Source organism: Eretmochelys imbricata, chromosome 1, assembly GCF_965152235.1.
Source record: "Eretmochelys imbricata isolate rEreImb1 chromosome 1, rEreImb1.hap1, whole genome shotgun sequence".
In the NCBI taxonomy this organism is placed as follows: Eukaryota; Metazoa; Chordata; order Testudines; family Cheloniidae; genus Eretmochelys; species Eretmochelys imbricata.
In genome coordinates, this window is record NC_135572.1 from 44,890,272 (window position 1) to 44,913,297 (window position 23,026).

The 23,026-nt window shown below is 40.5% G+C and overlaps 1 protein-coding gene across 2 annotated transcripts in view; it reads right to left on the reverse strand.

Moving 5' to 3' along the window:
- Positions 1 to 23,026, reverse strand: part of ATP8A2 (ATPase phospholipid transporting 8A2) — a 668,324-nt gene that overhangs the window by 141,111 nt on the left and 504,187 nt on the right. For both annotated transcript variants that reach the window (XM_077809582.1, XM_077809591.1), the window contains 3 exons: positions 19,097 to 19,158; positions 18,696 to 18,752; positions 7,683 to 7,790 (listed from right to left, as the gene is read on the reverse strand). In XM_077809582.1, the coding sequence (XP_077665708.1) occupies positions 7,683 to 7,790; positions 18,696 to 18,752; positions 19,097 to 19,158 (227 nt within the window). The remainder of the gene's footprint in view (positions 1 to 7,682; positions 7,791 to 18,695; positions 18,753 to 19,096; positions 19,159 to 23,026) is intronic.

Consider the following 23,026-nt stretch of genomic DNA (forward strand, 5'->3'; position numbering starts at 1 on the left):
GGTCTGTAATTCCCCAGGGTTGTCCTTATTTCCCTTTTTATAGATTGGCACTATATTTGCCCTCTTCCAGTCCTCTGGAATCTCTCCAATCTTCTATGACTTTTTGAAGATAATCGCTAATGGCGCAGGTATCTCCTCAGTCAGCTCCTTGAGTATTCTAGGATGTATTTCTAATGTCAATGCACATTGTCTTCAGGACAGTACAATACAGTAGCTACTTCTCTAAGTTTAAAAAGTCAGTTGGTTTTAATTAAGAAAACACTTAATAGGACACCTTCAAACCAACTCTGCAAGAACATGCAAAAAGCTTTGCTGCCCACAAAGAGAAACTTCCAAATACAAGAACAAATGATTTGGAGAAATCTATAAAGGACCTTAAGCAACCTCATATTCCAAACTGTGAATAATAATATGATTTCTGAGCATATCCCATTACCATAGGACTATAATTTATGTCTGAGGGGAAAGGGCTGGTTTCTCTGTTTTCATGAACAGAACTATATACTATTTCCAAGGCAACAAATCTGGATATTCTGCCAATTATCTATAGGTGTAAAGGACCTTTACATATGCTGCTTTTCAAATTAAGTTACAGGTATCTGGTTTCTAACTATAATTTGACAAAACAGTGTGGACAGGGGCCAGTCCGTATTGGAACAATGTTACAAACCATGGTTAAAGCCCCATGCACACTGCCTGCCAGACTCTGTTAGAAATTGATTTACCTGCAATCAAGTTACATTTTGTTAATTGCCTGTATGTATAATATGCTAATCCTGTAGCTAGAGTTCTTAGAAATGAGATATAAAGTCCCAAAGTAAGGATACTCAATCAAGGAAGCTCCTTTTCTTCCATATAATTTTTCATAGTTGCAATTAGCCATTTCCATCAAATATTCTAATGACCTTAAACACATCAAAATAGGAGAAAGACTCTCTATATTCCTTGTATACTAGAAACTTATTGATTTACATAATTGGTCTGAAATCTTTCCTTCATGATCATTTTCTAAGGTCCCTCTTTGTCATGATACCAACATTTGCAACCTTACATTTATCAAAAAATAAAAATAAAAAAAAACACCCCAAAACCTGAAAACCTTCTAACTTGGTGAACTTTTTCAAAAATTTTATTTTTAAGAAAAGTTGCTCCTAGTTGATCAAGTGAACCACATTTTCAGAAAGTGGCCTTTGATTTTGCATTTGAAAAACTGAGCAAGGAAAATTTGCACAAGCAAAATTCAAAGTTAGGTTAAGGCTGGCTTAATATTTGGCAGTATATTGCTAATTCTGAATAAAGGGTGATTTTTTTATAGGCAAGGTTTAAACCTGTGAAAACGAGTTCATATGGGAAAAGCTGACACAACCTTAGGTACAGCTGCATGAATGTAACAACTTTAAGATCTCCACAAGGATTAAAATCATATGAGCAACAAATTTATTATACAACTTTAAGACATTCCCAGGAGAGATTTGCTGATAAGTTGCCAGTAGGCAGAAAGGTGTTCTTGTTTAGAGGAAGCCTCTTCATAGTGTGCATGTTTATTCAGATAATTTTACATTCACAATATGCTCTTTAAAAATATATTGCCATTTCATTTTATTCACCTATTTTTTTTTTTGTTTTTGGCACATCCTCCAGCATGACAACATCAGAGACCTACAATGGCAGATTTGCTTATGAAAGTCACTCATGGATCACAAAAATAACTAAACCATTTCCTAAACAGATGTGTAAAAGAGGTATGCATACTTCATTACCCTACTTTAATTTATCTGCTCAAAGCACAGGCCAAAGCTCCAGAAAAAGAAGAAGTTCCAAAACCACATTAAGTGCAGAGGAGACCCTTACACATAATTATAAAAACAAACAAGATCAGAAGGCATGAGGACTTCAATCTGCAGGCAGAAGTCTGATTTCTGACTAACATCTGAATGAAGAGTTTCCACAGACTGAAACACTGACACCACAATGTAATGTGTGAGTGATTGTAGACAAACAAACTACAGTCAGAACAGCCAATTTTCTAACCCAGCACCAAACTCTGTGGAAATGAGATGCCAAAAGAACAACAGAAAACTCTGGAAAAAATTTTAAACTGAGAAGACGAAAGCAAAAAGACCCATGAAAATAGGAAAATATAATCTGAGCTGTAGATATTGTCAACAGTTGTGTAAAAAATGAAAAGAGTAGTAATGTGAAGCCTGTTTAACATGACCATGGAAATATTGCAGATTATGCTGCACTGAAAACAGGGCTGCTCTTTTGTGCAGGTTCCTCTTTTCACACTCCGTAACATAAATACAGACTCCCTCAAGTAGCCATGAGGTATACTCGGACTAGATTTTAGCCAGATGACTGGTCACATGACCAATGGGTTCTTCTAAAACTTCTAAAACAGTCCTGGCCAGCCAAACCATTTTTTTTTTTGGGGGGGGGGGGAGACAAAAATTAAGAGAACTGACGAAAGAGCTGGGGGTAGCTACATCATGCTCAGAGAACATGAACAGGAAAGGCAAAGAAACTTCCTGGGGCCCTGGGCCAGAGGAAGCTGGCAACAGACAGGGGCTGCTGCTGGAAAAGGGTAGTCATTCCCTGGGAAGAGGGTTTGGAGCTGGTACTCCTTAGAGGAGGGGGATGAAGGTATCAGAAGAGTAGGAAGCAGTCCAGGGAAGGAGCAGTGAGGCTGGAAGAGTAAAGACCAGAACTGCTGGGTTGAGGTTCTATGGACAGAACCCAGAGAAGAGGGCGGGCGCCGGTTCTCCTACCAGCCACTGAGGGAGTGGAACCTGAGGCAGTGAACAGGAAGACTGTCTGGAAGGGGGAAATGCTAAGTGACCTGGCCAGAGGACTGAGTCATAAAGAGGAGGCTGCAGTTCCTGGACTGAGGTGAGGCAACAGATTAGAGAGACAGACCGAGTGATGACATGCAACTGTGGGAAGGGGTATTGACCTGATGAGCTAATCCCCAGAATGGCCAGGAGAAGGTGCCAGACCAGCGGTGAGTGGTGCACCTCGTGTCAGATACTATCCTTAAACTCTTTCTGAAAGCACTACATATGAACCAAGAAGCTATCTGATAGACATTTTTGACGTAGGACTGTACTCAACTCAGCCCAAGAAGTGTCCCACTGAAAGCAAAGTAGACAGCACCAGGAAAGAGAAATAAAGCTTCCCATTGGCTATAAGAGCTAGAAATCATCTCTCAAAATTCACGCATAAAGTTCACTGGACTAGCCCTGATCGTTTGCTGTTTCCATTAACCAAACGTAGGGCTGATGGTTACAAAAAGATATTTTGGTTAAGAGATCAGTGATTCTCATCTTGACAAAAGAAAAGATAAGAAGAAACTAAGAAGAGGCAAGAGAAGTATTAGAAGCTAGAAGCAGATTTACACACAAAAAACTTCCATTGGGAGGGCAAAAAGCCTCAAATGTGGAAGACATTAGTAATGCTGATCTGTAATCAAAATATTGTGGTCAAAACAATACTTAAATCATAGATCTGGAACATGACTGCATACAACATGTCACCCAGCAAAAAACCCAAAACAAAACCTCACCACCACTAAATGCCGAACACGTCAGACTAACCTCAGCACAGGAATTTTTTATTTTATTTTATTAAAAAAAACAAGACTAAAAATGGACAATGAAGTTTATGTATGACACAAATCACCTTTGAGCTTTTGGAAGAAAATTAATGAGGCAAAGACCAACATAAGATGCTTATAGAGAGTGGGGGAAAAACAGGAACTGTTAAATTGGAAGAGATCAGTGGTATCCTGTCTCTACCAATGGCTAATTCCAGATGCTCCAGAGAAAAGCATAAACCTCCCATAAAGCACATAACAATACATTATAACAACCTCGGAAGAGAGGGTAGGGGGGAATCTTCTTGAGCCCGGCTGGTATTCAGATTAAGACTCGAGGCTCAATATATTTTTATTCTAGTGAGTACAACCACATATGTTATTCTTATTTACATAGGGCCAAAGCCTCCCTTGACTTCATGTCTGGCACTCAATGAGGAGAGAAGGACAAAAACTGTCTCACAGTCCCCCCACCAGAAACCCCATTTATGTGGTTCAGGTAAGGGACAGGCAGAATTGTAGCCCATCCCTATTCCTTTTACAGTACAATGCACCCCAAAAGGGATAGGAAATAGGCAAGGCTATGGCCCTGCACCCTGATGCGGCCGGCTGGCCACACAGAGCTGGCTGGCCACACAGAGGGTAATTAGCTGCAGCTCAAAAGGAGTTTAGTAGAAGACAAGCAGCCTCTCCCTGGGGCAGCAGTAACAGACATTTCCTAATGGCACCATCTCATCCATATCATGTACATTATAAGTACATATTTATGTATTGATGTACAAAGCTACTGGTTTCAATAATATCTTGAGGCAATGAATTCCACATACTAACAGGGAGAAGGGATCAAACTGGTGCCCAGTGTGTGCAATATGCTCTGTTTGCAGAAATTTTCATTCAAAACAGAGCTAGTCCAAACTGGCACATGTGCACAACTCAGACCATGAAGAGGCAAGGATTGTAGATCCCTTTCTTTCCTCAATACTACCTCCTGTGCAAAAACCAAACAAACAAAACACCCAAAGAGGCTCAAGAAAACAAGGGGACTAGGCTGAGGACACCCCTGTCATATACAATTTTACAGCCTTCTGGAGGTGTAGACTTCAATTCCTATTTCTAGTACTGTTTAGGGAATGAATGCATGGGTTTAAAAAAAGCTACCACCAAAAAGCTACCAAAGATTTTCTACTTAATTTCCAAAGTGTCAAATCTCTTTTATTATTGTAAAATTTCCATTAAGTTCCACTGGGATTTTATCACTGCTTTGTCTTATTAGCACTATGTTTCATTTATTGTATTATGAAATGCATTAAGTGAAACAAAATAAATATGTTGTCTCTGACAGTAGAGAATAACTCTTTAATTCAGTAGTTACTTCTCTTTGCCCTGAAGGAAAAACCTGCATTTTTTCCCCATGTGAGAATGCTCCAAACATAATGTACAAGAGAAAGAAATACTTACTCAATAGTTTAATAAACCCCAGCAGAAACAATACATCTTTTCAGATGCTTAAGTATCTGAGACTCTCCATGCAGACATTTGATGAATAAATGGAATAAAATGCTTTGCATGTCATATTTTTGACTCATGATGGGATGTACTGGTTGTTATAGACATTAACTAAGCATTATAGTCAAAAGGAACTAGGTTGCTTTTAAGTGCTATAGCATTTTGTGTAGTAGAAGTGTTTAATACATGTTGAAAATTAATTTACTTAAACAATTAGAAACACTAATGAAAGAGAGATTTAAAAACAAACCGTAAACTCTTCACTGTCCCACTTTGCTTTTAAACACATCTTGATTACTTACAATTGCAAAAAGGAAAAGAGACGGAACAAAGGAATATTTAAAATAGCCTGGAAGAAGAGAAGCAATTCATTTTACAGACTGTAGCCTAGTATGGTGCCTGCTCATTTGACCATGGTTTGATATTGTGCAGCAAATTACTTCTTGAAAGCCTCTGTGCAAGTTAATTCAAGTTCTACAGAAGCTTCCTCCATCTTAGGGATCTTCCATCATTTTCAAGAGGTAAAAAACCTCTTTTTTTTCACCTCTCCTCCCCTCAAAGCATACAAACTAGGGAGCAAAAATATAACACTACAACACAGTGGTACTGTTTAAACTAATTTTTATGCTGAAAACATATATTATATTACATATGACTCCCTGGTCCCCAAAGGCTCTTGTACTTTTGCTAAGATGATGAACAACTCCATAATGGCTTCGATAGTGATTACTGATCCAGGAACAGCTATGCAAGTATTGGACTACATTAATGATCTCACTCAATCACTCAGAACGTAAATGTTGTGCTCTCCACAAGAATAAGGATTGTTTTACCCTCAGCAAGATATTAATGTCATATCTCAAGACATCCTTTGTTCTGGAAAACCAAAGAGTATAAAATAACATGGCTTAAGTAGAAAAACATTTTCTAGAAAGTATTCAAGCAAAAATAAAATGCTATTTAACATCAATTACTTTGCTCTGGGACCTGTGGGTTACATTGTGGTTAACATCCACTCCAGTCATGGTGCTTTTTTTTGGAAGGGGGGGGGGGGTGGTATTGCAATAAAAAAAGTTCTAAAAACCACTGCATTCTGGAACTGAACTCCATAGTCTGAGCCTTCTAATATGTGGGACTAGTTTACCTTGACACTTGTGCATTAAAAATGCTGACACATTAATAGCAACATTAAGAGTCTGCTGTTATAGATTGCAAAACCGACTCATGGCTAGGTATGAGACCTAATCAAGTTTCAGCCTAATTTATGGAAATGTGAATTAGAGTTGCTGATGCAAATGTGCACTGTGAAACACACTGAGGACATTATGAAATACTATCAAAGGAATTTGGTGTTTGTCTCTGTCAGTCATATGATGGCTGATCCCCATCCTGTCAGCTGTCATTCTCTCTCCTTGCTTTAGAAAGCTGTCCATGATAATCTACTAAAATCTCCATTATCCTCTGCATTGTACCACAATCTAATGAAATATTTATTAGACCAGAACCATGCTGAAGCAGAATGATGCCAGAATTACTACATCATAGGCTTCAATTCCCACCGTCTCTCACAGACGAAAGGATGCCAACAACTATATGAAATTATGTGATAAGTAACCTTCCAAATCATTAATTAAGTTCATGGGTGCTTTGCGTTTCTGATTTTCTGATGTGCAAAGATGACATTGTATAAAAATTAATTTGCTTAGGTCCACTATTCTAAACATTCTCATTTTGCCTTTTCCTCTTCTCTATAAACAAAGGCATCTTTAAAGGTAACTCCAAACTTGTTGTAAGAGCATCTTTTCCAGTAACTTACTCTGACGGCATTGGAGTTTGCTTGGAGTAGTATTTTATGGTATATTTGCTAGCCCCTCATTTCCGAGGAGTCTCCTATTCTAAATACGCTCACTGAAGGAGTTTTGACAGGCTCATTATTCTCTCTGTTCACCACAGGTTGAAATTATGACAGGGTGAATTTCACCACCTGCAACTGACAATGAAGGAAAAAATCCAGAACTCTACTAACATTGTCTGGGGACCTATAACATATAAGCTTCCCTTCTATTTCTGACCATCCCATCAGTTGTTTTCAGGTACATACTCTGTTTTCTTTTAACAAGTTAGGGGAAAGGAATAGTAGAAAACTGAGTATATGAACAGAGGAAATACACAACCCAAAGTTTTTAAAATATCAAATTTTTGTCTGGCATTTTGTCAAACCTTTGTTACCAAGAAAATCTCCCAAAGCCATTATTAATGAAGAGCTTAGGTCCATTCCCACCCAAATCAACTGGAAAACTCCAGAGACTATCTACAGCACATACAGTGACTTACATTGTGAATAGTTTTGAGAACCAAGCTCACTGGTTTTAATTACTGTTGTAAAACTTTAACACTTGCAGGGTGCAGGGATGTTTTAACTAAAGCTTAGGTGCACTCACTGAAGGCATTTCCTTTACAGGCATCATCCTGTTGCTGTATGATCACTGCAGGTAATATTACTTTCCCCAGGCACTGAAGACAAAAGACTCCAGTTAGAAAGCACACTCACCAATCTTTCCCATATCCAAGCATGAAAACTAACCTGTCCAAGCATGTCTGGTGCAATGGGAATGGTGGGCCAGATGGCAGAGTAGACTCCGAAGAACACCAACCAGAGCAGCATGCTTCCCCAAACGGCCAGGTGGCTAAACTGTAGAGGGACAAAAGAGAACACAGTACAGCTCTCTTTCCACTTAATAATGCCCACATTATTATTTTTCTCCTAGAGTCTTTTTCTGTCCAGATCTCTGTCAGTCTCAACTTACAGCTGTCTACTGTACTTGGTTTTAGGCCAGTGGCACAGACTGGTTTAAACAGCACAGAACAGCTCCCCTCTTTAATCTTTTCTCCACGACACAGACAGACAGCCTTTTCAGCTAGTCTATCTTACTTGTAGCTTCAGAAACTCATCAGATTTTCCTTAGAACTCTGAGGTGCCCTCTGACTCCTGGTTCCCATTTTACTTATACAGAGTTATGTGATGCATCAACGTGGATGTTTTCAAAGGTATGAGTTAGAAATTACACCCACAAAAGTGCTATTATGCCATTGCATGTATGCATATAAGCCACATGCACCACTAATATAGCCATTACTGGAAGAATCAAATAGTGTGTTATACACAATGACTACAAGAATAATCACTATTATGTACTGACTATTTTTTAAATATGTGCTGGGCGATTTATGGATATGCAAGACAATCCTTGCCCTGAAGAGTCTACAGTCTACACAACTAAACGGAATGGATGAGGGAAAAGGATGCCATAATACCAAAGTGACCAAGGAGATGTGCTGCAGAAGTTGAATACAAACAGTGTGACGTCATAAATGACTGTATACTGTACATATACACTATTGACAAAGGAGGGTTTACAGACTTACGATGGAAAGCAGAGTTTACCTTTAATACTGAAGACGTGAAAGCTATTTTATTTGGGCTCACACACAGTGTTACTGTATTTCAAAAAAAGGAGAGAGTGTCGTTATCTAGCAGATAGAGCAGGGGGACTATAAGCCAGGACACCAAGATTCTGCTCCTGAAACTGTCACTGATTTTTCTAGGTGACAAATCACTTCAATTTCCAGTGCTGCAATTTACTCATCTGTCAAACAAGTAAAATAGTACCTGCTTTGCATGGGTACGGTAAGGGAAGCAGTGGGGGCAAAAGACATATCTGGCTTCAAGACTAAGCTTGATAAGTTTATGGAAGGGATGATATGATGTCATAGCCTAATTCTGGCAATTAATTGATCTTTGACTATTAGTGGTAGATAGGCCTAATGGCCTGTGATGGGATGTTAGATGGGGTGAGATCTGAGTTACTACAGAGAATTCTTTCCTGAGTGTCTGACTGGTGAGTCTTGCTCACATGCTCAGGGTTTAGCTAATCGCCATATTTGGGGTTGGGAAGGAATTTTCCTCCAGGGCTGATTGGCAGAGGCCCTGAGGGTTTTTTTGCCTTCCTCTGCAGCATGGGGCACGGGTCACTTGCTGGAGGATTCTCTCCACCTTGAAGTCTTGAAACCGTGAGTTGAGGACTTCAATAGCTCAGACATAGGTCAGGGGTTTGTTACAGGAGTGGATGGGTGAGATTCTGTGGCCTGCATTGTGCAGGAGGTCAGACTAGATGATCATAATGGTCCCTTCTCACCTTAAAGTCTATAAGGCTTAATTAATGCTAGTAAAGTGCTCTGAGATCCTGGATGAAAAAGGCACGACAGATGCTGGGTATAGTTCTTAATAATAAATACATATTTTAAATGCTAATCACAGACATATATTGAACTTCCTGATTATGTGTTAAGAGAATCTTACTAATCCACGTTCTGAGATGTGAATACTGATGACCTTTCTGGAGTAAAATATGATGGACCATCAGGGCATTTAACAAGGTCCTATTTTGCAGTTTGCATTCTCATGCATATGTATTTTGACAGCTTGTAGGTGGTTAAAAAAAATAAAAAAACAAGTAAAAATATTTAGAATACATATTGGACCAGAATTTTTAAACAAATAATTTTAATAGTATTTATATTACATTAACATTACATATTTAATAGCATTTACATAGCTAAGTGTGTTAAAGTTGCTTTATAAAATGAACTTATTAATCTTCAAAACAGCCTGATGGGGTGATTTGGAACTATTAGTGCCTTAATTTTATAGATGGCAAAATGTGAGGCAGAAAGCTGAAATGATTTATTTGCTTAGAGCATACTGTCTCCTGAAGAGGCAGCTTGTAAAAAACCAACTTATTTTATTTAAAAAGAAAAGGAGTACTTGTGGCACCTTAGAGACTAACCAATTTATTTGAGCATAAGCTTTCGTGAGCTACAGCTCACTTCATCGGATGCATACCGTGGAAACTGCAGAAGACATTATATACACAGAGACCATGAAACAATACCTCCTCCCACCCCACTCTCCTGCTGGTAACAGCTTATCTAAAGTGATCACTCTCCTTACAATGTGTATGATAATCAAGGTGGGCCAATTCCAGCATAAATCCAAGTTTAACCAGAACGTCGGGGGGGGGAGGGGGTTAGGAAAAAACAAGGGGAAATAGGCTACCTTGCATAATGACTTAGCCACTCCCAGTCTCTATTCAAGCCTAAATTAATAGTATCCAATTTGCAAATGAATTCCAATTCAGCAGTTTCTCGCTGGAGTTTGGATTTGAAGTTTTTTTGTTTTAAGATAGCGACCTTCATGTCTGTAATTGCATGACCAGAGAGATTGAAGTGTTCTCCGACTGGTTTATGAATGTTATAATTCTTGACATCTGATTTGTGTCCATTTATTCTTTTACGTAGAGACTGTCCAGTTTGACCAATGTACATGGCAGAGGGGCATTGCTGGCACATGATGGCATATATCACATTGGTGGATGTGCAGGTGAACGAGCCTCTGATAGTGTGGCTGATGTTATTAGGCCCTGTGATGGTGTCCCCTGAATAGATATGTGGGCACAGTTGTCAACGGGCTTTGTTGCAAGGATAGGTTCCTGGGTTAGTGGTTCTGTTGTGTGGTATGCCGTTGTTGGTGAGTATTTGCTTCAGGTTGGGGGGCTGTCTGTAGGCAAGGACTGGCCTGTCTCCCAAGATTTGTGAGAGTGATGGGTCATCCTTCAGGATAGGTTGTAGATCCTTAATAATGCGTTGGAGGGGTTTTAGTTGGGGGCTGAAGGTGACGGCTAGTGGCGTTCTGTTATTTTCTTTGTTAGGCCTGTCCTGTAGTAGGTGACTTCTGGGAACTCTTCTGGCTCTATCAATCTGTTTCTTCACTTCCGCAGGTGGGTATTGTAGTTGTAAGAATGCTTGATAGAGATCTTGTAGGTGTTTGTCTCTGTCTGAGGGGTTGGAGCAAATGCGGTTGTATGGCAGAGCTTGGCTGTAGACGATGGATCGTGTGGTGTGGTCAGGGTGAAAGCTGGAGGCATGCAGGTAGGAATAGCGGTCAGTAGGTTTCCGGTATAGGGTGGTGTTTATGTGACCATTGTTTATTAGCACTGTAGTGTCCAGGAAGTGGATCTCTTGTGTGGACTGGACCAGGCTGAGGTTGATGGTGGGATGGAAATTGTTGAAATCATGGTGGAATTCCTCAAGGGCTTCTTTTCCATGGGTCCAGATGATGAAGATGTCATCAATATAGCGCAAGTAGAGTAGGGGCATTAGGGGACGAGAGCTGAGGAAGCATTGTTCTAAATCAGCCATAAAAATGTTGGCATACTGTGGGGCCATGCGGGTACCCATAGCAGTGCTGCTGATCTGAAGGTATACATTGTCCCCAAATGTAAAATAGTTATGGGCAAGGACAAAGTCACAAAGTTCAGCCACCAGGTTAGCCGTGACATTATCGGGGATAGTGTTCTTGACGACTTGTAGTCCATCTTTGTGTGGAATGTTGGTGTAAAGGGCTTCTACATCCATAGTGGCCAGGATGATGTTATCAGGAAGATCACCGATGGATTGTAGTTTCCTCAGGAAGTCAGTGGTGTCTCGAAGGTAGCTGGGAGTGCTGGTAGCGTAGGGCCTGAGGAGGGAGTCTACATAGCCAGACAATCCTGCTGTCAGGGTGCCAATGACTGAGATGATGGGGTGTCCAGGATTTCCAGGTTTATGGATCTTAGGTAGTAGATAGAATATCCCAGATCGGGGTTCCAGGGGTGTGTCTGTGCGGATTTGATCTTGTGCTTTTTCAGGAAGTTTCTTGAGCAAATGCTGTAGTTGCTTTTCGTAACTCTCAGTGGGATCATAGGGTAATGGCTTGTAGAAAGTGGTGTTGGAGAGCTGCCGAGCAGCCTCTTTTTCATATTCCAACCTATTCATGATGACAACAGCACCTCCTTTGTCAGCCTTTTTGATTATGATGTCAGAGTTGTTTCTGAGGCTGTGGATGGCATTGTGTTCTGCACGGCTGAGGTTATGGGGCAAGTGATGCTGCTTTTCCACAATTTCAGCCTGTGCACGTCGGCGGAAGCACTCTATGTAGAAGTCCAGTCTGCTGTTTCGACCTTCAGGAGGAGTCCACCTAGAATCCTTCTTTTTGTAATGTTGGTAGGGAGGCCTCTGTGGATTAGTATGTTGTTCAGAGGTATTTTGGAAATATTCCTTGAGTCGGAGACGTCGAAAATAGGATTCTAAGTCACCACAGAACTATATCATGTTCGTGGGGGTGGAGGGGCAGAAGGAGAGGCCCCGAGATAGGACAGCTTCTTCTGCTGGGCTGAGAGTATAGTTGGACAGGTTAACAATATTGCTGGGTGGGTTGAGGGAACCATTGCTGTAGCCCCTTGTAGCATGTAGTAGTTTAGAAAGTTTAGTGTCCTTTTTCTTTTGTAGAGAAGCAAAGTGTGCGTTGTAAATGGCTTGTCTAGTTTCAGTAAATTCCAGCCACGAGGAAGTTTGTGTGGAAGGTTGTTTTTTTATGAGAGTATCCAGTTCTGAGAGCTCATTCTTAATCTTTCCCTGTTTGCTGTAGAGGATGTTGATCAGGTGATTCCGCAGTTTCTTTGAGAGCGTATGGCACAAGCTGTCAGCATAGTCTGTGTGGTATGTAGATTGTAATGGATTTTTTACCTTCGGTCCTTTTGGTACGATGTCCATCTGTTTGCATTTGGAAAGGAAGATGATGTCTGTCTGTATCTGTACAAGTTTTTTCATGCAGTTGATAGATTTCCACTTCATACGGCTAAATGCAGTGACCTGTCATTTTATTTACTATTTTAAAAGTTTTTCTTACAGTTTTTAATGTTTATTTCATTTTAAATAAATGTAAATAATACAGGGGCAGTTTGTTTCTGTTGGAGCTGTGAGGAACCTGCCAACAGCTCACTATGGGCTCAATCTCACAAGATGTTAGTGTCATCATCTCCCACTGACTTTAGTTCTGATTGAGATAAGCACTTAAAACACATGCTTAGGTCCTTTCCTAAATAGGGATGGACTTAAGCACATACTTAAGTGCTCTCCTGAATCAGACACTTCCATAGTAGCTGAGGGCACTGAACATTTCCCAGCATTCGGCTCTTGTGGTGCTGCTGCAGGAATTCATATTTAAAGAAAAAATAGAATTATATGAGAAAAATACGCTTCAAAAAGTCATATTTTCAGAGCAGATTACTGCTCCCTCTGAGCTGCAGCAATTTCAAGCAATAAGCCAGCAGACTCAGCACTGTTCAGATTGAAGCTTCTGCTACAAGTTGCTAGAGTCACTAAGATTAGCAGAGACAAAAATAAGCAGAGGAAGATCTATAAGGACTTTTTTCTTTGCTTTTTAATAGGTGTATTTATGTAGAATGAGGGTGAAAGAGCATCTTCCTCTCCCCTTGCTCCAACCACATTGCCCCTCTCTGCAAACACTAGATGCTTCTCTAATTCTACAACAGCTTTAAGCTCTTCAGCCTCACTTTCACCATGCTGTGATGCTGCCCCTACTTACATCTCTTCTCTCTCGTCCTCCCCATCTTTCTTCTTATGGCCATGTTAATCGCTTCTCCCAACACTTCATAGGTGTCGTTTTCCAGCTTTCAGCCATATGCCTTCTTTCATGATCCCTTTGCTTGGAACAGCCTCCTACTTCCCGTATGCCATGTGCCCTCCCCCTCCTGCTTGCAATTCCTCCTTAAACACTTAATTTGGGTTGTCTCACATTGTTGATTTCACACTAAAATGAACTGGCTGATTAGTCTGATGTATATAGGTGTAAACCAGAAGTAACCGTTGAAGGTATAAAATCAATGTAAGTCAAAGGAAGTTCATGCCCATAGAGTCTCCAGTTTTCTCTTGCTGGTCTGTGTATCCTATCTGTTTATTTTCATTTGTAAGCTCTTCTGAGGTAGGAAGGTGAGTTACTATAAATGTTAGTTGTGAAGAGCCTGTGGCCATGCTATATATAAACTATGTACAACAATAAGTCATTCTGAACTGTGCCACTCTGAAGTTTTAGCTGTACATCATGGAATGACCATTGGTTAGACCATTCCCTCCACCCTGCTTACCGGATAAGTCAGAATAAGAACTGCTATGCATCTGTGTCAGTTCTATATTTAGAGCTTTCAGTTATACCTATCACATTCTCTCATGTGGCCAAGTGTATCTCTCACTATTGAGAATAAACCTGCGTGTAACCAATCCACTTGATGATGGAGAAGAGGCTTTCAGTCATACATTTAATACTCTTCAAGTACTACGAATGTTCTTCATGCATTGATTCCCGCACAGCTGAAACAATAAGTGTTACTAACACAAGGCCCCCAAGGAGAAGCAAATCACCACAGGGCCCAAGTCAGTGAGTGAGGAATTAGGAGGAACTTTTCTTTATATTATTTTTATATCAGAAAATCTCATGCGACTAATATATAAAAGAAAGGAGAAAAAAAACCTTGTCCTGTTGACAGGGAAGATTTTTTGCACATGCTGACATTTTATTCATAAAATTCTAGTATCAATTAACATAGGGATTTATTGACCAGTATAAGTGCCTTTTTGGCTAAATTCAGAAAGCAGGAGGGTCAGTAATTGGTGTCTTTTCAGTCACATGGGGATAATTATTCAGGGAAGAGGGATAAGAAACATCAAATTATTCTGAATGTTACAGGATTTGAAGAGGCCCCATATGTCTAGGAAGCAGATTTGGATGCATCCACTTAGAGTGTGTGTGGGGTTCATTTGTTTTTAATGAATGTTTTTACATTTTAAAATGGCACTGAACTACACATCATAAAAAAAAAAAATCTATGAACAAACAGCGACAAAAATAGCACTTATGTTCTTTTATATTTTTCAGATGAGGGAATGAGGTACCACATTCAAAATAATAAAATCAAATAAAATGATCCACTTTTTCATCTTCAAAATGTAGACACATTAACTAACTAATCCTCACGACTCTTCTGTGAGGTATGTAAGTAAGTACTGTTACATTTTAAAGCTGGAAGGGCGGAGGCAGTGAGATTAAAGGACTTGGCAAAGTCCATTAAGGGAGTCAGTGGGGTCCTGATGGGATATGAACGCAAGAGCCCCTGGATCACATGCTTGTGCGCAGAACACAAGACCACTTCACTCCATTTATACTAGTAATACCACTGGGTTAAACCTTTATTGTTACCATGCAAATAAGAATAAATGATTTGTGAGAAACTTCACAGACATAATAGCCCCTGTTCCAAAGAGTTTGGTATAGTTAACAGTTACAAAAAGAAAGTTATTTGCAGCTGAACCATATATAACCTGCAGAGTACTCTGTGGCCTACATTTTTAACTGATTAGTGATTTTGGATGCCTTGATTCTTATGTGCCCCACTTAAGACACCTCAAACTCCTATAAGATGTCTCAAATCGGGTGCCTAAAAATTGAAGCACCCCAAAATCACTGGTCATTTTGGAAAATGTAGGTGTTAATATTTCTGAAAAAATTCTGTTAAGGAGGCATCAAGAGATAAAAACATTGGATTTCTGGGATGCTATTACCCTAGATTCTGCCACCTACGGTATCCCTACCTATTGGACATCAAGTCATAACCAATCATTGCTGTGAATGACTCAGGAATCTGAGGTTCAGAGAATATGTACGGTTTTGAATTATCCCCACATCTAATCAATTCTGTGGTTCAGAAAATGCAACAATATTTGGAAACAAAGAGAGCACTAGTATATAAAAAACTCCGTGGACTTGAAAAATAAAGAATTGCTAAAAAAAAAAAAAAAAAGGGCCAAATTCACTAACTTTAATGGAGTTACTCCAATAATGGCCATACCCAATAAATTAAATTTAGAATCATAGAATTTCATATCCAGCTTCTCGTCCACTGTCACCCCTAGGTCCTTCTCTGCAGAACTGCTGCCTAGCCATTCGGTTCCTAGTCTGTAGCGGTGCATTGGATTCTTCTGTCCTAAGTGAAGGACTCTGCACTTGTCCTTGTTGAACCTCATCAGATTTCTTTTGGCCCAATCCTCCAATTTGTCTAGCGCCCTCTGTATCCTATCCCTACCCTCCAGTGTATCTACCTCTCCTCCCAGTTTAGTGTAATGTGCAAACTTGCTGAGGGTGCAATCCACACCATCCTCCAGATCATTTATGAAGATATTGAACAAAACCGGCCCCAGGACTGACCCTTGGGGCACTCCACTTGATACCGGCTGCCAACTAGACATGGAGCCATTGATCACTGCCCGTTGAGCCCGAGAATCTAGCCAGCTTTCTATCCACCTTATAATCCATTCATCCAGCCCATACTTCTTTAATTTGCTGGCAAGAATACTGTGGGAGACAGTGTCAAAAGCTTTGCTAAAGTCAAGGAACAACACGTCCACTGCTTTCCCTTCATCCACAGAGCCAGTTATCTCGTCATAGAAGGCAATTAGATTAGTCAGGCATGACTTGCCCTTGGTGAATCCATGTTGACTGTTCCTGATCACTTTCCTCTCCTCTAAGTGCTTCAGAATTGACTCCTTGAGGACCTGCTCCATGATTTTTCCAGGGACTGAGGTGAGGCTGACTGGCCTGTAGTTCCCAGGATCCTCCTTCTTCCCTTTTTTAAAGATGGGCACTACATTAGCCTTTTTCCAGTTATCCGGGACTTCCCCGGATCGCCATGAGTTTTCAAAAATAATGGACAATGGCTCCGCAATCACATCCGCCAACTCCTTTAGCACTCTCTGATGCAACGCATCCGGCCCCATGGACTTGTGCACGTCCAGCTTTTCTAAATAGTCCTGAACCACTTCTTTCTCCACAGAGGGCTGGTCTCCTCCCCATGCTGTGCTGCCCAGTGCAGTAGTCTGGGAGCTGACCTTGTTCGTTAAGACAGAGGTAAAAAAAGCATTGAGTACATAAGCTTTTTCCACATCCTCTGTCACTAGGTTGCCTCCCTCATTCAGTAAGGGACCCACACTTTCCTTGACTTTCTTCTTGTTGCTAACATACCTGAAGAAACCCTTCTTGTTACTCCTAAGATCTCTTGCTAGCTGCAACTCCAGATGTGATTTGGCCTTCCTGATTTCACTCCTACATGCCTGAGCAATATTTTTATACTCATCCCGGGTCATTTGTCCAATCTTCCACTTCTTGTAAGCTTCTTTTTTGTGTTTAAGATCAGCAAGGATTTCACTGTTAAGCCAAGCTGGTCGCCTGCCATATTTACTATTCTTTCTACACATCGGGATGGTTTGTCCCTGTAACCTCAACAAGGATTCTTTAAAATAAAGCCAGCTCTCCTGGACTCCTTTCCCCCTCATGTTATTCTCCCAGGGGATCTTGCCCATCAGTTCCCTGAGGGAGTCAAAGTCTGCTTTTCTGAAGTCCAGGGTCTGCATTCTGCTGCTTTCCTTTCTTCCTTGTGTCAGGTTCCTGAACTCGACCATCTCATGGTCACTGCCTCCCAGGCTCCCATCCACTTTTGCTTCCCCTACTAGTTCTTCCCGGTTTGTGAGCAGCAGGTCAAGAAGAGCTCTGCCCCTAGTTGGGTCCTCCAGCACTTGCACCAGGAAATTGTCCCCTACAGTTTCCAAAAACTTCCTGGATTGTCTGTCCACCGCTGTATTGCTCTCCCAGCAGATATCAGGGTGATTGAGGTCTCCCATGAGAACCAGGGCGTGCGATCTAGTAACTTCTGCGAGTTGCCTGTAGAAATACTCATCCACCTCATCCCCCTGGTCTGGTGATCTATAGTAGACTCCCACCATGACATCACCCTTGCTGCTCACACTTCTTTAGAGTGTTTACAGGAGCCAGGCTAATAAAAAATGTTTCTCTTTCCCCACTTTCCCCTCTTTCTTTTCAAAGTTTTGAAGCCATGTCCTTGTCATTACATTACGCTTAGCGCCCTAACAAATTCACTGTCTATTTTGGTCAATTTCATAGTAGGATTTTTAAAATAGTAAATATCATGATTTCAGCTATTTAAATCAGAAATTTCATAGTGTTGTAACTGTAGGGGTCCTGACCCAAGACGAAGTTATGGAGGGGTCACAAGGTTATTGTAGGGGGCAGGGGGTAGTGGTACTGCTACCTTACTTCTGTGCTGCTTCTGGCGGGGCGCTGCCTTCAGAGCTGGATGCCCAGCCAACAGTCACCGCTCTCTGGCTGCTGAGCTCTGGAGGCACCACAGATGTAAGGGTGGCAATACTGCGACCCCCCTAAAATAACCTTGTGACCCCCCCTGCAAATCCCCTTTGGGCAGGACCCCTAATTTGAGAAACGCTGGTCTCTCCTGTGAAATCTGTATAGTATAGGGTAAACACCTAAAAGACCAGATTTCATGGGGGGAGACCAGATTTCACGGTCTGTGATGCGTTTTTCACAGCCGTGAATTTGGTAATGTCATCTGCAGTTATCTCCTAATACAAACATACTCTATGAAGTGAAAAGCAAGGAAAACAGTGATGTAACTACAGATGAGAGAGAATTGTAATCCAGATGAAAATACACCTCTACTCTCTCCACTTCAAACCTGAATAAGAAAAATTGTAAATTTCTATATTAAAATATAACATACAATATGAAGAAAGATGTGGGCAAGAAAGATACCAAAAAAGATTGAGGACCACTTACTTTAGTCCATGCTGTAGTTTCTAAACCAGCTTTCAAACAAACAGTAACCACAACATACTGTGGAAAGAAAGAAATGGAGGAAATATATTATATTCAGCATGTATATCCCACGCCTAGCTGTTTAACTTTTCCCCTTCTAAAAGTAACAATACTTTTATTTATATGCTGCCCATCCCCAAAGGCCTCTGGACACCTAACAGAACTAAAAGCATAATTTTTACACAATATTGTTCAGTAAATTTCTGAAGGAGGGAATGAAAAGGAAAAGACAAAACTTTTATACACACACACACACGGTCTAATTCTGATCTCACTCGTACACCTACCGATGTATACCAGCGTGACTGAAAGCAACTCTACTATTCAGCAAAATTGCTAAGATATAAATGCTAAGAACTTACTGTATAAACGATGTTTCCCACAAATAAATAGTCTGGTCCTTGGCCATTTGTGAACAATGCATCTGAAAGAGAGATAACAAAACTTATCATATTTGATATCAGTGTATCAACAGAATGGAATAAAGGGGATATTTTCAAAGGCAAAGATTTTCAATAACGTGCTTGAAAAAATCTCTCCCAAATTTGTCTTTGTAGAGCGCCTTTCATACCCTATGCTTCTCAAAGCACTTTAAAAAAAGCAGTCTGTTAGAAATTGGTAATGCAGTGTTGTGTTTATATGCTCAGAAATAGCACAGTCACAACCTTAGTTGTTAAAAACTATTTTAGTGAGAGAATGAATGTTTGCCAGGCACTAACAAACAAATTGTCTAGAAGAGCTAATGCATTTTCTGTGTCACTCTGTGCTGCATATTGATACTGCTAATATTTTTTAAATTTTGATATTCCTTTGAAGTAAACAGTTTTTAAACACAAAGTGATTTGTAGCCAAATGAGGTTGGTTTAAAAAAAAAAAGGACAAGAGATTTGTAGTGGATACATGTGACGCCTAAAACATCTTAATGGGTGTTAGTGTATCAACTGACTGGCATTCAGTTTCAGACACACCCTTTCTCCTGGCAGAAAGAGTGCAGAAGGGTGAGTACAGGTTGATTTATCACCTGAAAGTGCCAAGCTTGGCAATACTTCAAGTGTCCATTTAGTCATTCTTAGCGCTTGCCAACTTTAAATAGAAGCCTATGAAAGAACACATGACAGCCACATGAATGCCAAATGGGCTCATAATTACTGAAACCTTCAAGCATTACCCAAGCATGAGCACCATTTATGTTTTCATAAGTTTCAAGATGTCTGCTAGAGAAGTATACAAGTCTGGAGTTGGAACAGACCTATGATAAAACCTTGGGCCTGATTCTATAAACACTTATAGTATTGGCATAGTGCTTATGACCTTGAGTGGTTTCACTTTCTGAATTTATGAGCAGGACTGGACTTCATATTAGCAAACTGGGATCATTTACTGATATGACTTTAGTCTTACATTGATCATGGATCTTCATTCAAGCAGAAGCAGCAGCTCTTTTCAGCTTCCCAACAGCGTTCTGCTGATGCAGCTCTGTCCTTATCAATACTCTCAATTTTCAAACATTAACCCTTTCTTGCGTAGGAGCTGTTAATCATGCCTACTTTAGTTATTCCAAATTGTAGTTAGGTGGAGAAAAGTCCATTAAAGGCCTGTTTTCACTTGTGAACTAAACAGCATTTGAACTTAGATCTTTGTAGGTAAAAAGACATTTGCAATCACCTATTATCCAATCAGTGTAGTTACACTGACCACGCAGTTTAGATTTGCTGCTCAGTCATTACATGGAAGTGGTACTGGACACTGCTGCAAAATTGTACCTCAATGCCCCAAAGTGGCACAGCTGCCTTGTCTGACAGCGAGGATAGTGGAGTGTATTCTTCAGTATGTTCAACCATGCTATTAAGGTGTCAGACTACCAGCCTAGGGGGAGGACAGTGTCCTCCTTCTTGAGGTGGTGTGCTAGCTAAGTTGAGGAAGTAAACATGCCACTGACAGCATAGCCAGTGGGTGGATGAAAAAATGGCTAAAACAACATGAATAAATGGACCCCAACTCCTCGTGTGCACCTCGATCCATTCTATGATGGTGGGGGGGAATTCAGTTGACGAGAGGCTGTTAAAAATCTCAGGGGCCAGAAAAAGGACTGCCCTCTCAGTGTGCACCTATAACTGCAGGACACTGATGAGAAGCAATTCGATCAACCATCTAATGGAGGAGAAGGCAAGGACAGCCTGCAGCATCCTTGGTCTCTGCGAAATTCGACAAAGAAAGGAGATGAAAGTGAAGTGGAGAGACAAAAGTACCATCATGCTGGGAAAAGGAGAAGGCGCGAGAACCATTGGAGGAACTGGCTTCATCACCAACAAGGAATGGTCTTCAAAAATAATCTCCTGCAAGTTCAAGCCATCGTGCATTGGAGTGCTACACCTCCAACTGAACAAGAACAGCACCCTCAAGGTTATTCAGATTTGTGCTCCCACAAGCACAAGCAAAGATGACGATGTGGAAGAATGCTATCAGGAGCTGGAGGAAACCCTCGCTCAAAAATCCACATATACGAATGTGAAGGGAGATTTCAGTGCCAAAGTTGGAAGAGGGAAAGAAGGTGAAAAGTTCATTGGAAGGTATGGCACTGGTGAACAGAATTCATGAGAGCAACTGGCAACTCTGGTGGAGACAAAAGAAATGTTCATTGTTAACACCTGGTTTATGAAGAAGGCCAAGAGGAGGTGAACATGGATTGCGCCCAATGTGAAGAAGAAGACTGACTATATTCTGATCAATAAGCAGCGCATTGTACAAGACATCTCAGTAGTACCATCATTTATCACCGGTAGTGACAATCACTTGCTCAGAGCACAGCTCAACTTCAACGAAAAGGTGGAGAAGAAAGCACTACAGATGGCAAATCAGAGACAGTGGCCAAAAATATTTGACAAGGCAATCTTTAAAACGAATATTTCCAAGGAAGACTGGAGTTTTATAGATAACTGCAATGAGGCTTATAAAAACTTCACTGATAAGTTGAGGCAATGCGTGAAATTAGCCGAGAAAGAAAGACTGAAAAGAGCGAAGGGAAGAATCTCAGAGGAAATGCGGAACTTGCTAGAGAAGCGGAGGAATATGAAGCGAAATGATGGTGATGGAAGATTTTATTGTGAAAAGACATGGCTACACATGGAGAAGGAAGGCCAGGATACGAGAAGAATGGAAGATGTGTTGTGACTGGTGCAATCTATACAAGGGCTGAAGAACCGATCGAGCAAGGAGATCAAGGTGAAGGTACTGGACAAATGACGGGGGTCAGAACTGTAACTTACTTTTCCCCCTCTGAATCCTTTAGCCTAGGCCTTGCCAATTTGGCATCCCTGGCTACTGAGAGATAAAAGTTATTTACTGAAAGTGTTGTGTGATTTAAAACTGCTTCCTAGCCAGTATGGATAGGAGCTTGTTTGGTTTCTTGTCATAGGAATCTGTAATCACCTTATCTTTTCTTACTGAAGACAGTGGTCCTGATCTCCATTGGCTTTTGCCTTGTGTAGTCCTCAACACCAGTGTAAGCTGGGTGTAAAATGTTACCAAATCAGAATGGGAGGACTAACTACACTTTGTTCTACCTTTGCACTGGGGTTAAGGAAAACAAAGCTGAAGAGCAATGAAGAATCAGGCCTATTATCTCCAGAGCATCTTACCGATGCCAAGAGAGGCTTACTTTAGTGTCTGCTGTTTAGGTTTATAGTGGAATTTGTCTTTGTGTGGCCATATTGGTTGTCACAGATCGAATGTAATCTGGCCTAGTTACTCTGATTATATGCTACTTATCGTACAGTGTCATGGGAAACACTTAAATTCAGATTATCTATGTAATTTTCAATGTAATTACTAGATTTTTAAAAAAATATTCTAACATTATACTGCATTTCATGACCTCACTCTTTGGGAACCCAGTGGCCCTGCAAAGAAAGAACTTTTTGTTAATAAGAAAGAATATGAAGATATGTAGAAAACATCTATCTTTAGGGCTATACAAGTGCCCATTCACTGAACATACGCAGTCTTTATCCTAAGGAACTCAAGTGGGTAAAGAACATCCCAGTGTGAATGAAACATTGTCTGAAGCTTTAAAAAACACTTTTTACTCCAACATAAAGAAAGTTGAAAACTTTATATTCACCTCTCCTTGGAGAATAAAAGGAACTGTCTACACTCACAGTTAGCATAATTTTTCAGAAATGAAATTAATATTGGAGGAGCATCCTAATCTATTTCATTTGTTGACACCTAAAAGGGCACTTTAAGATAATAGTTAGGGACAGATCAAGAAGTGAAGGAAAAAATATAAACAA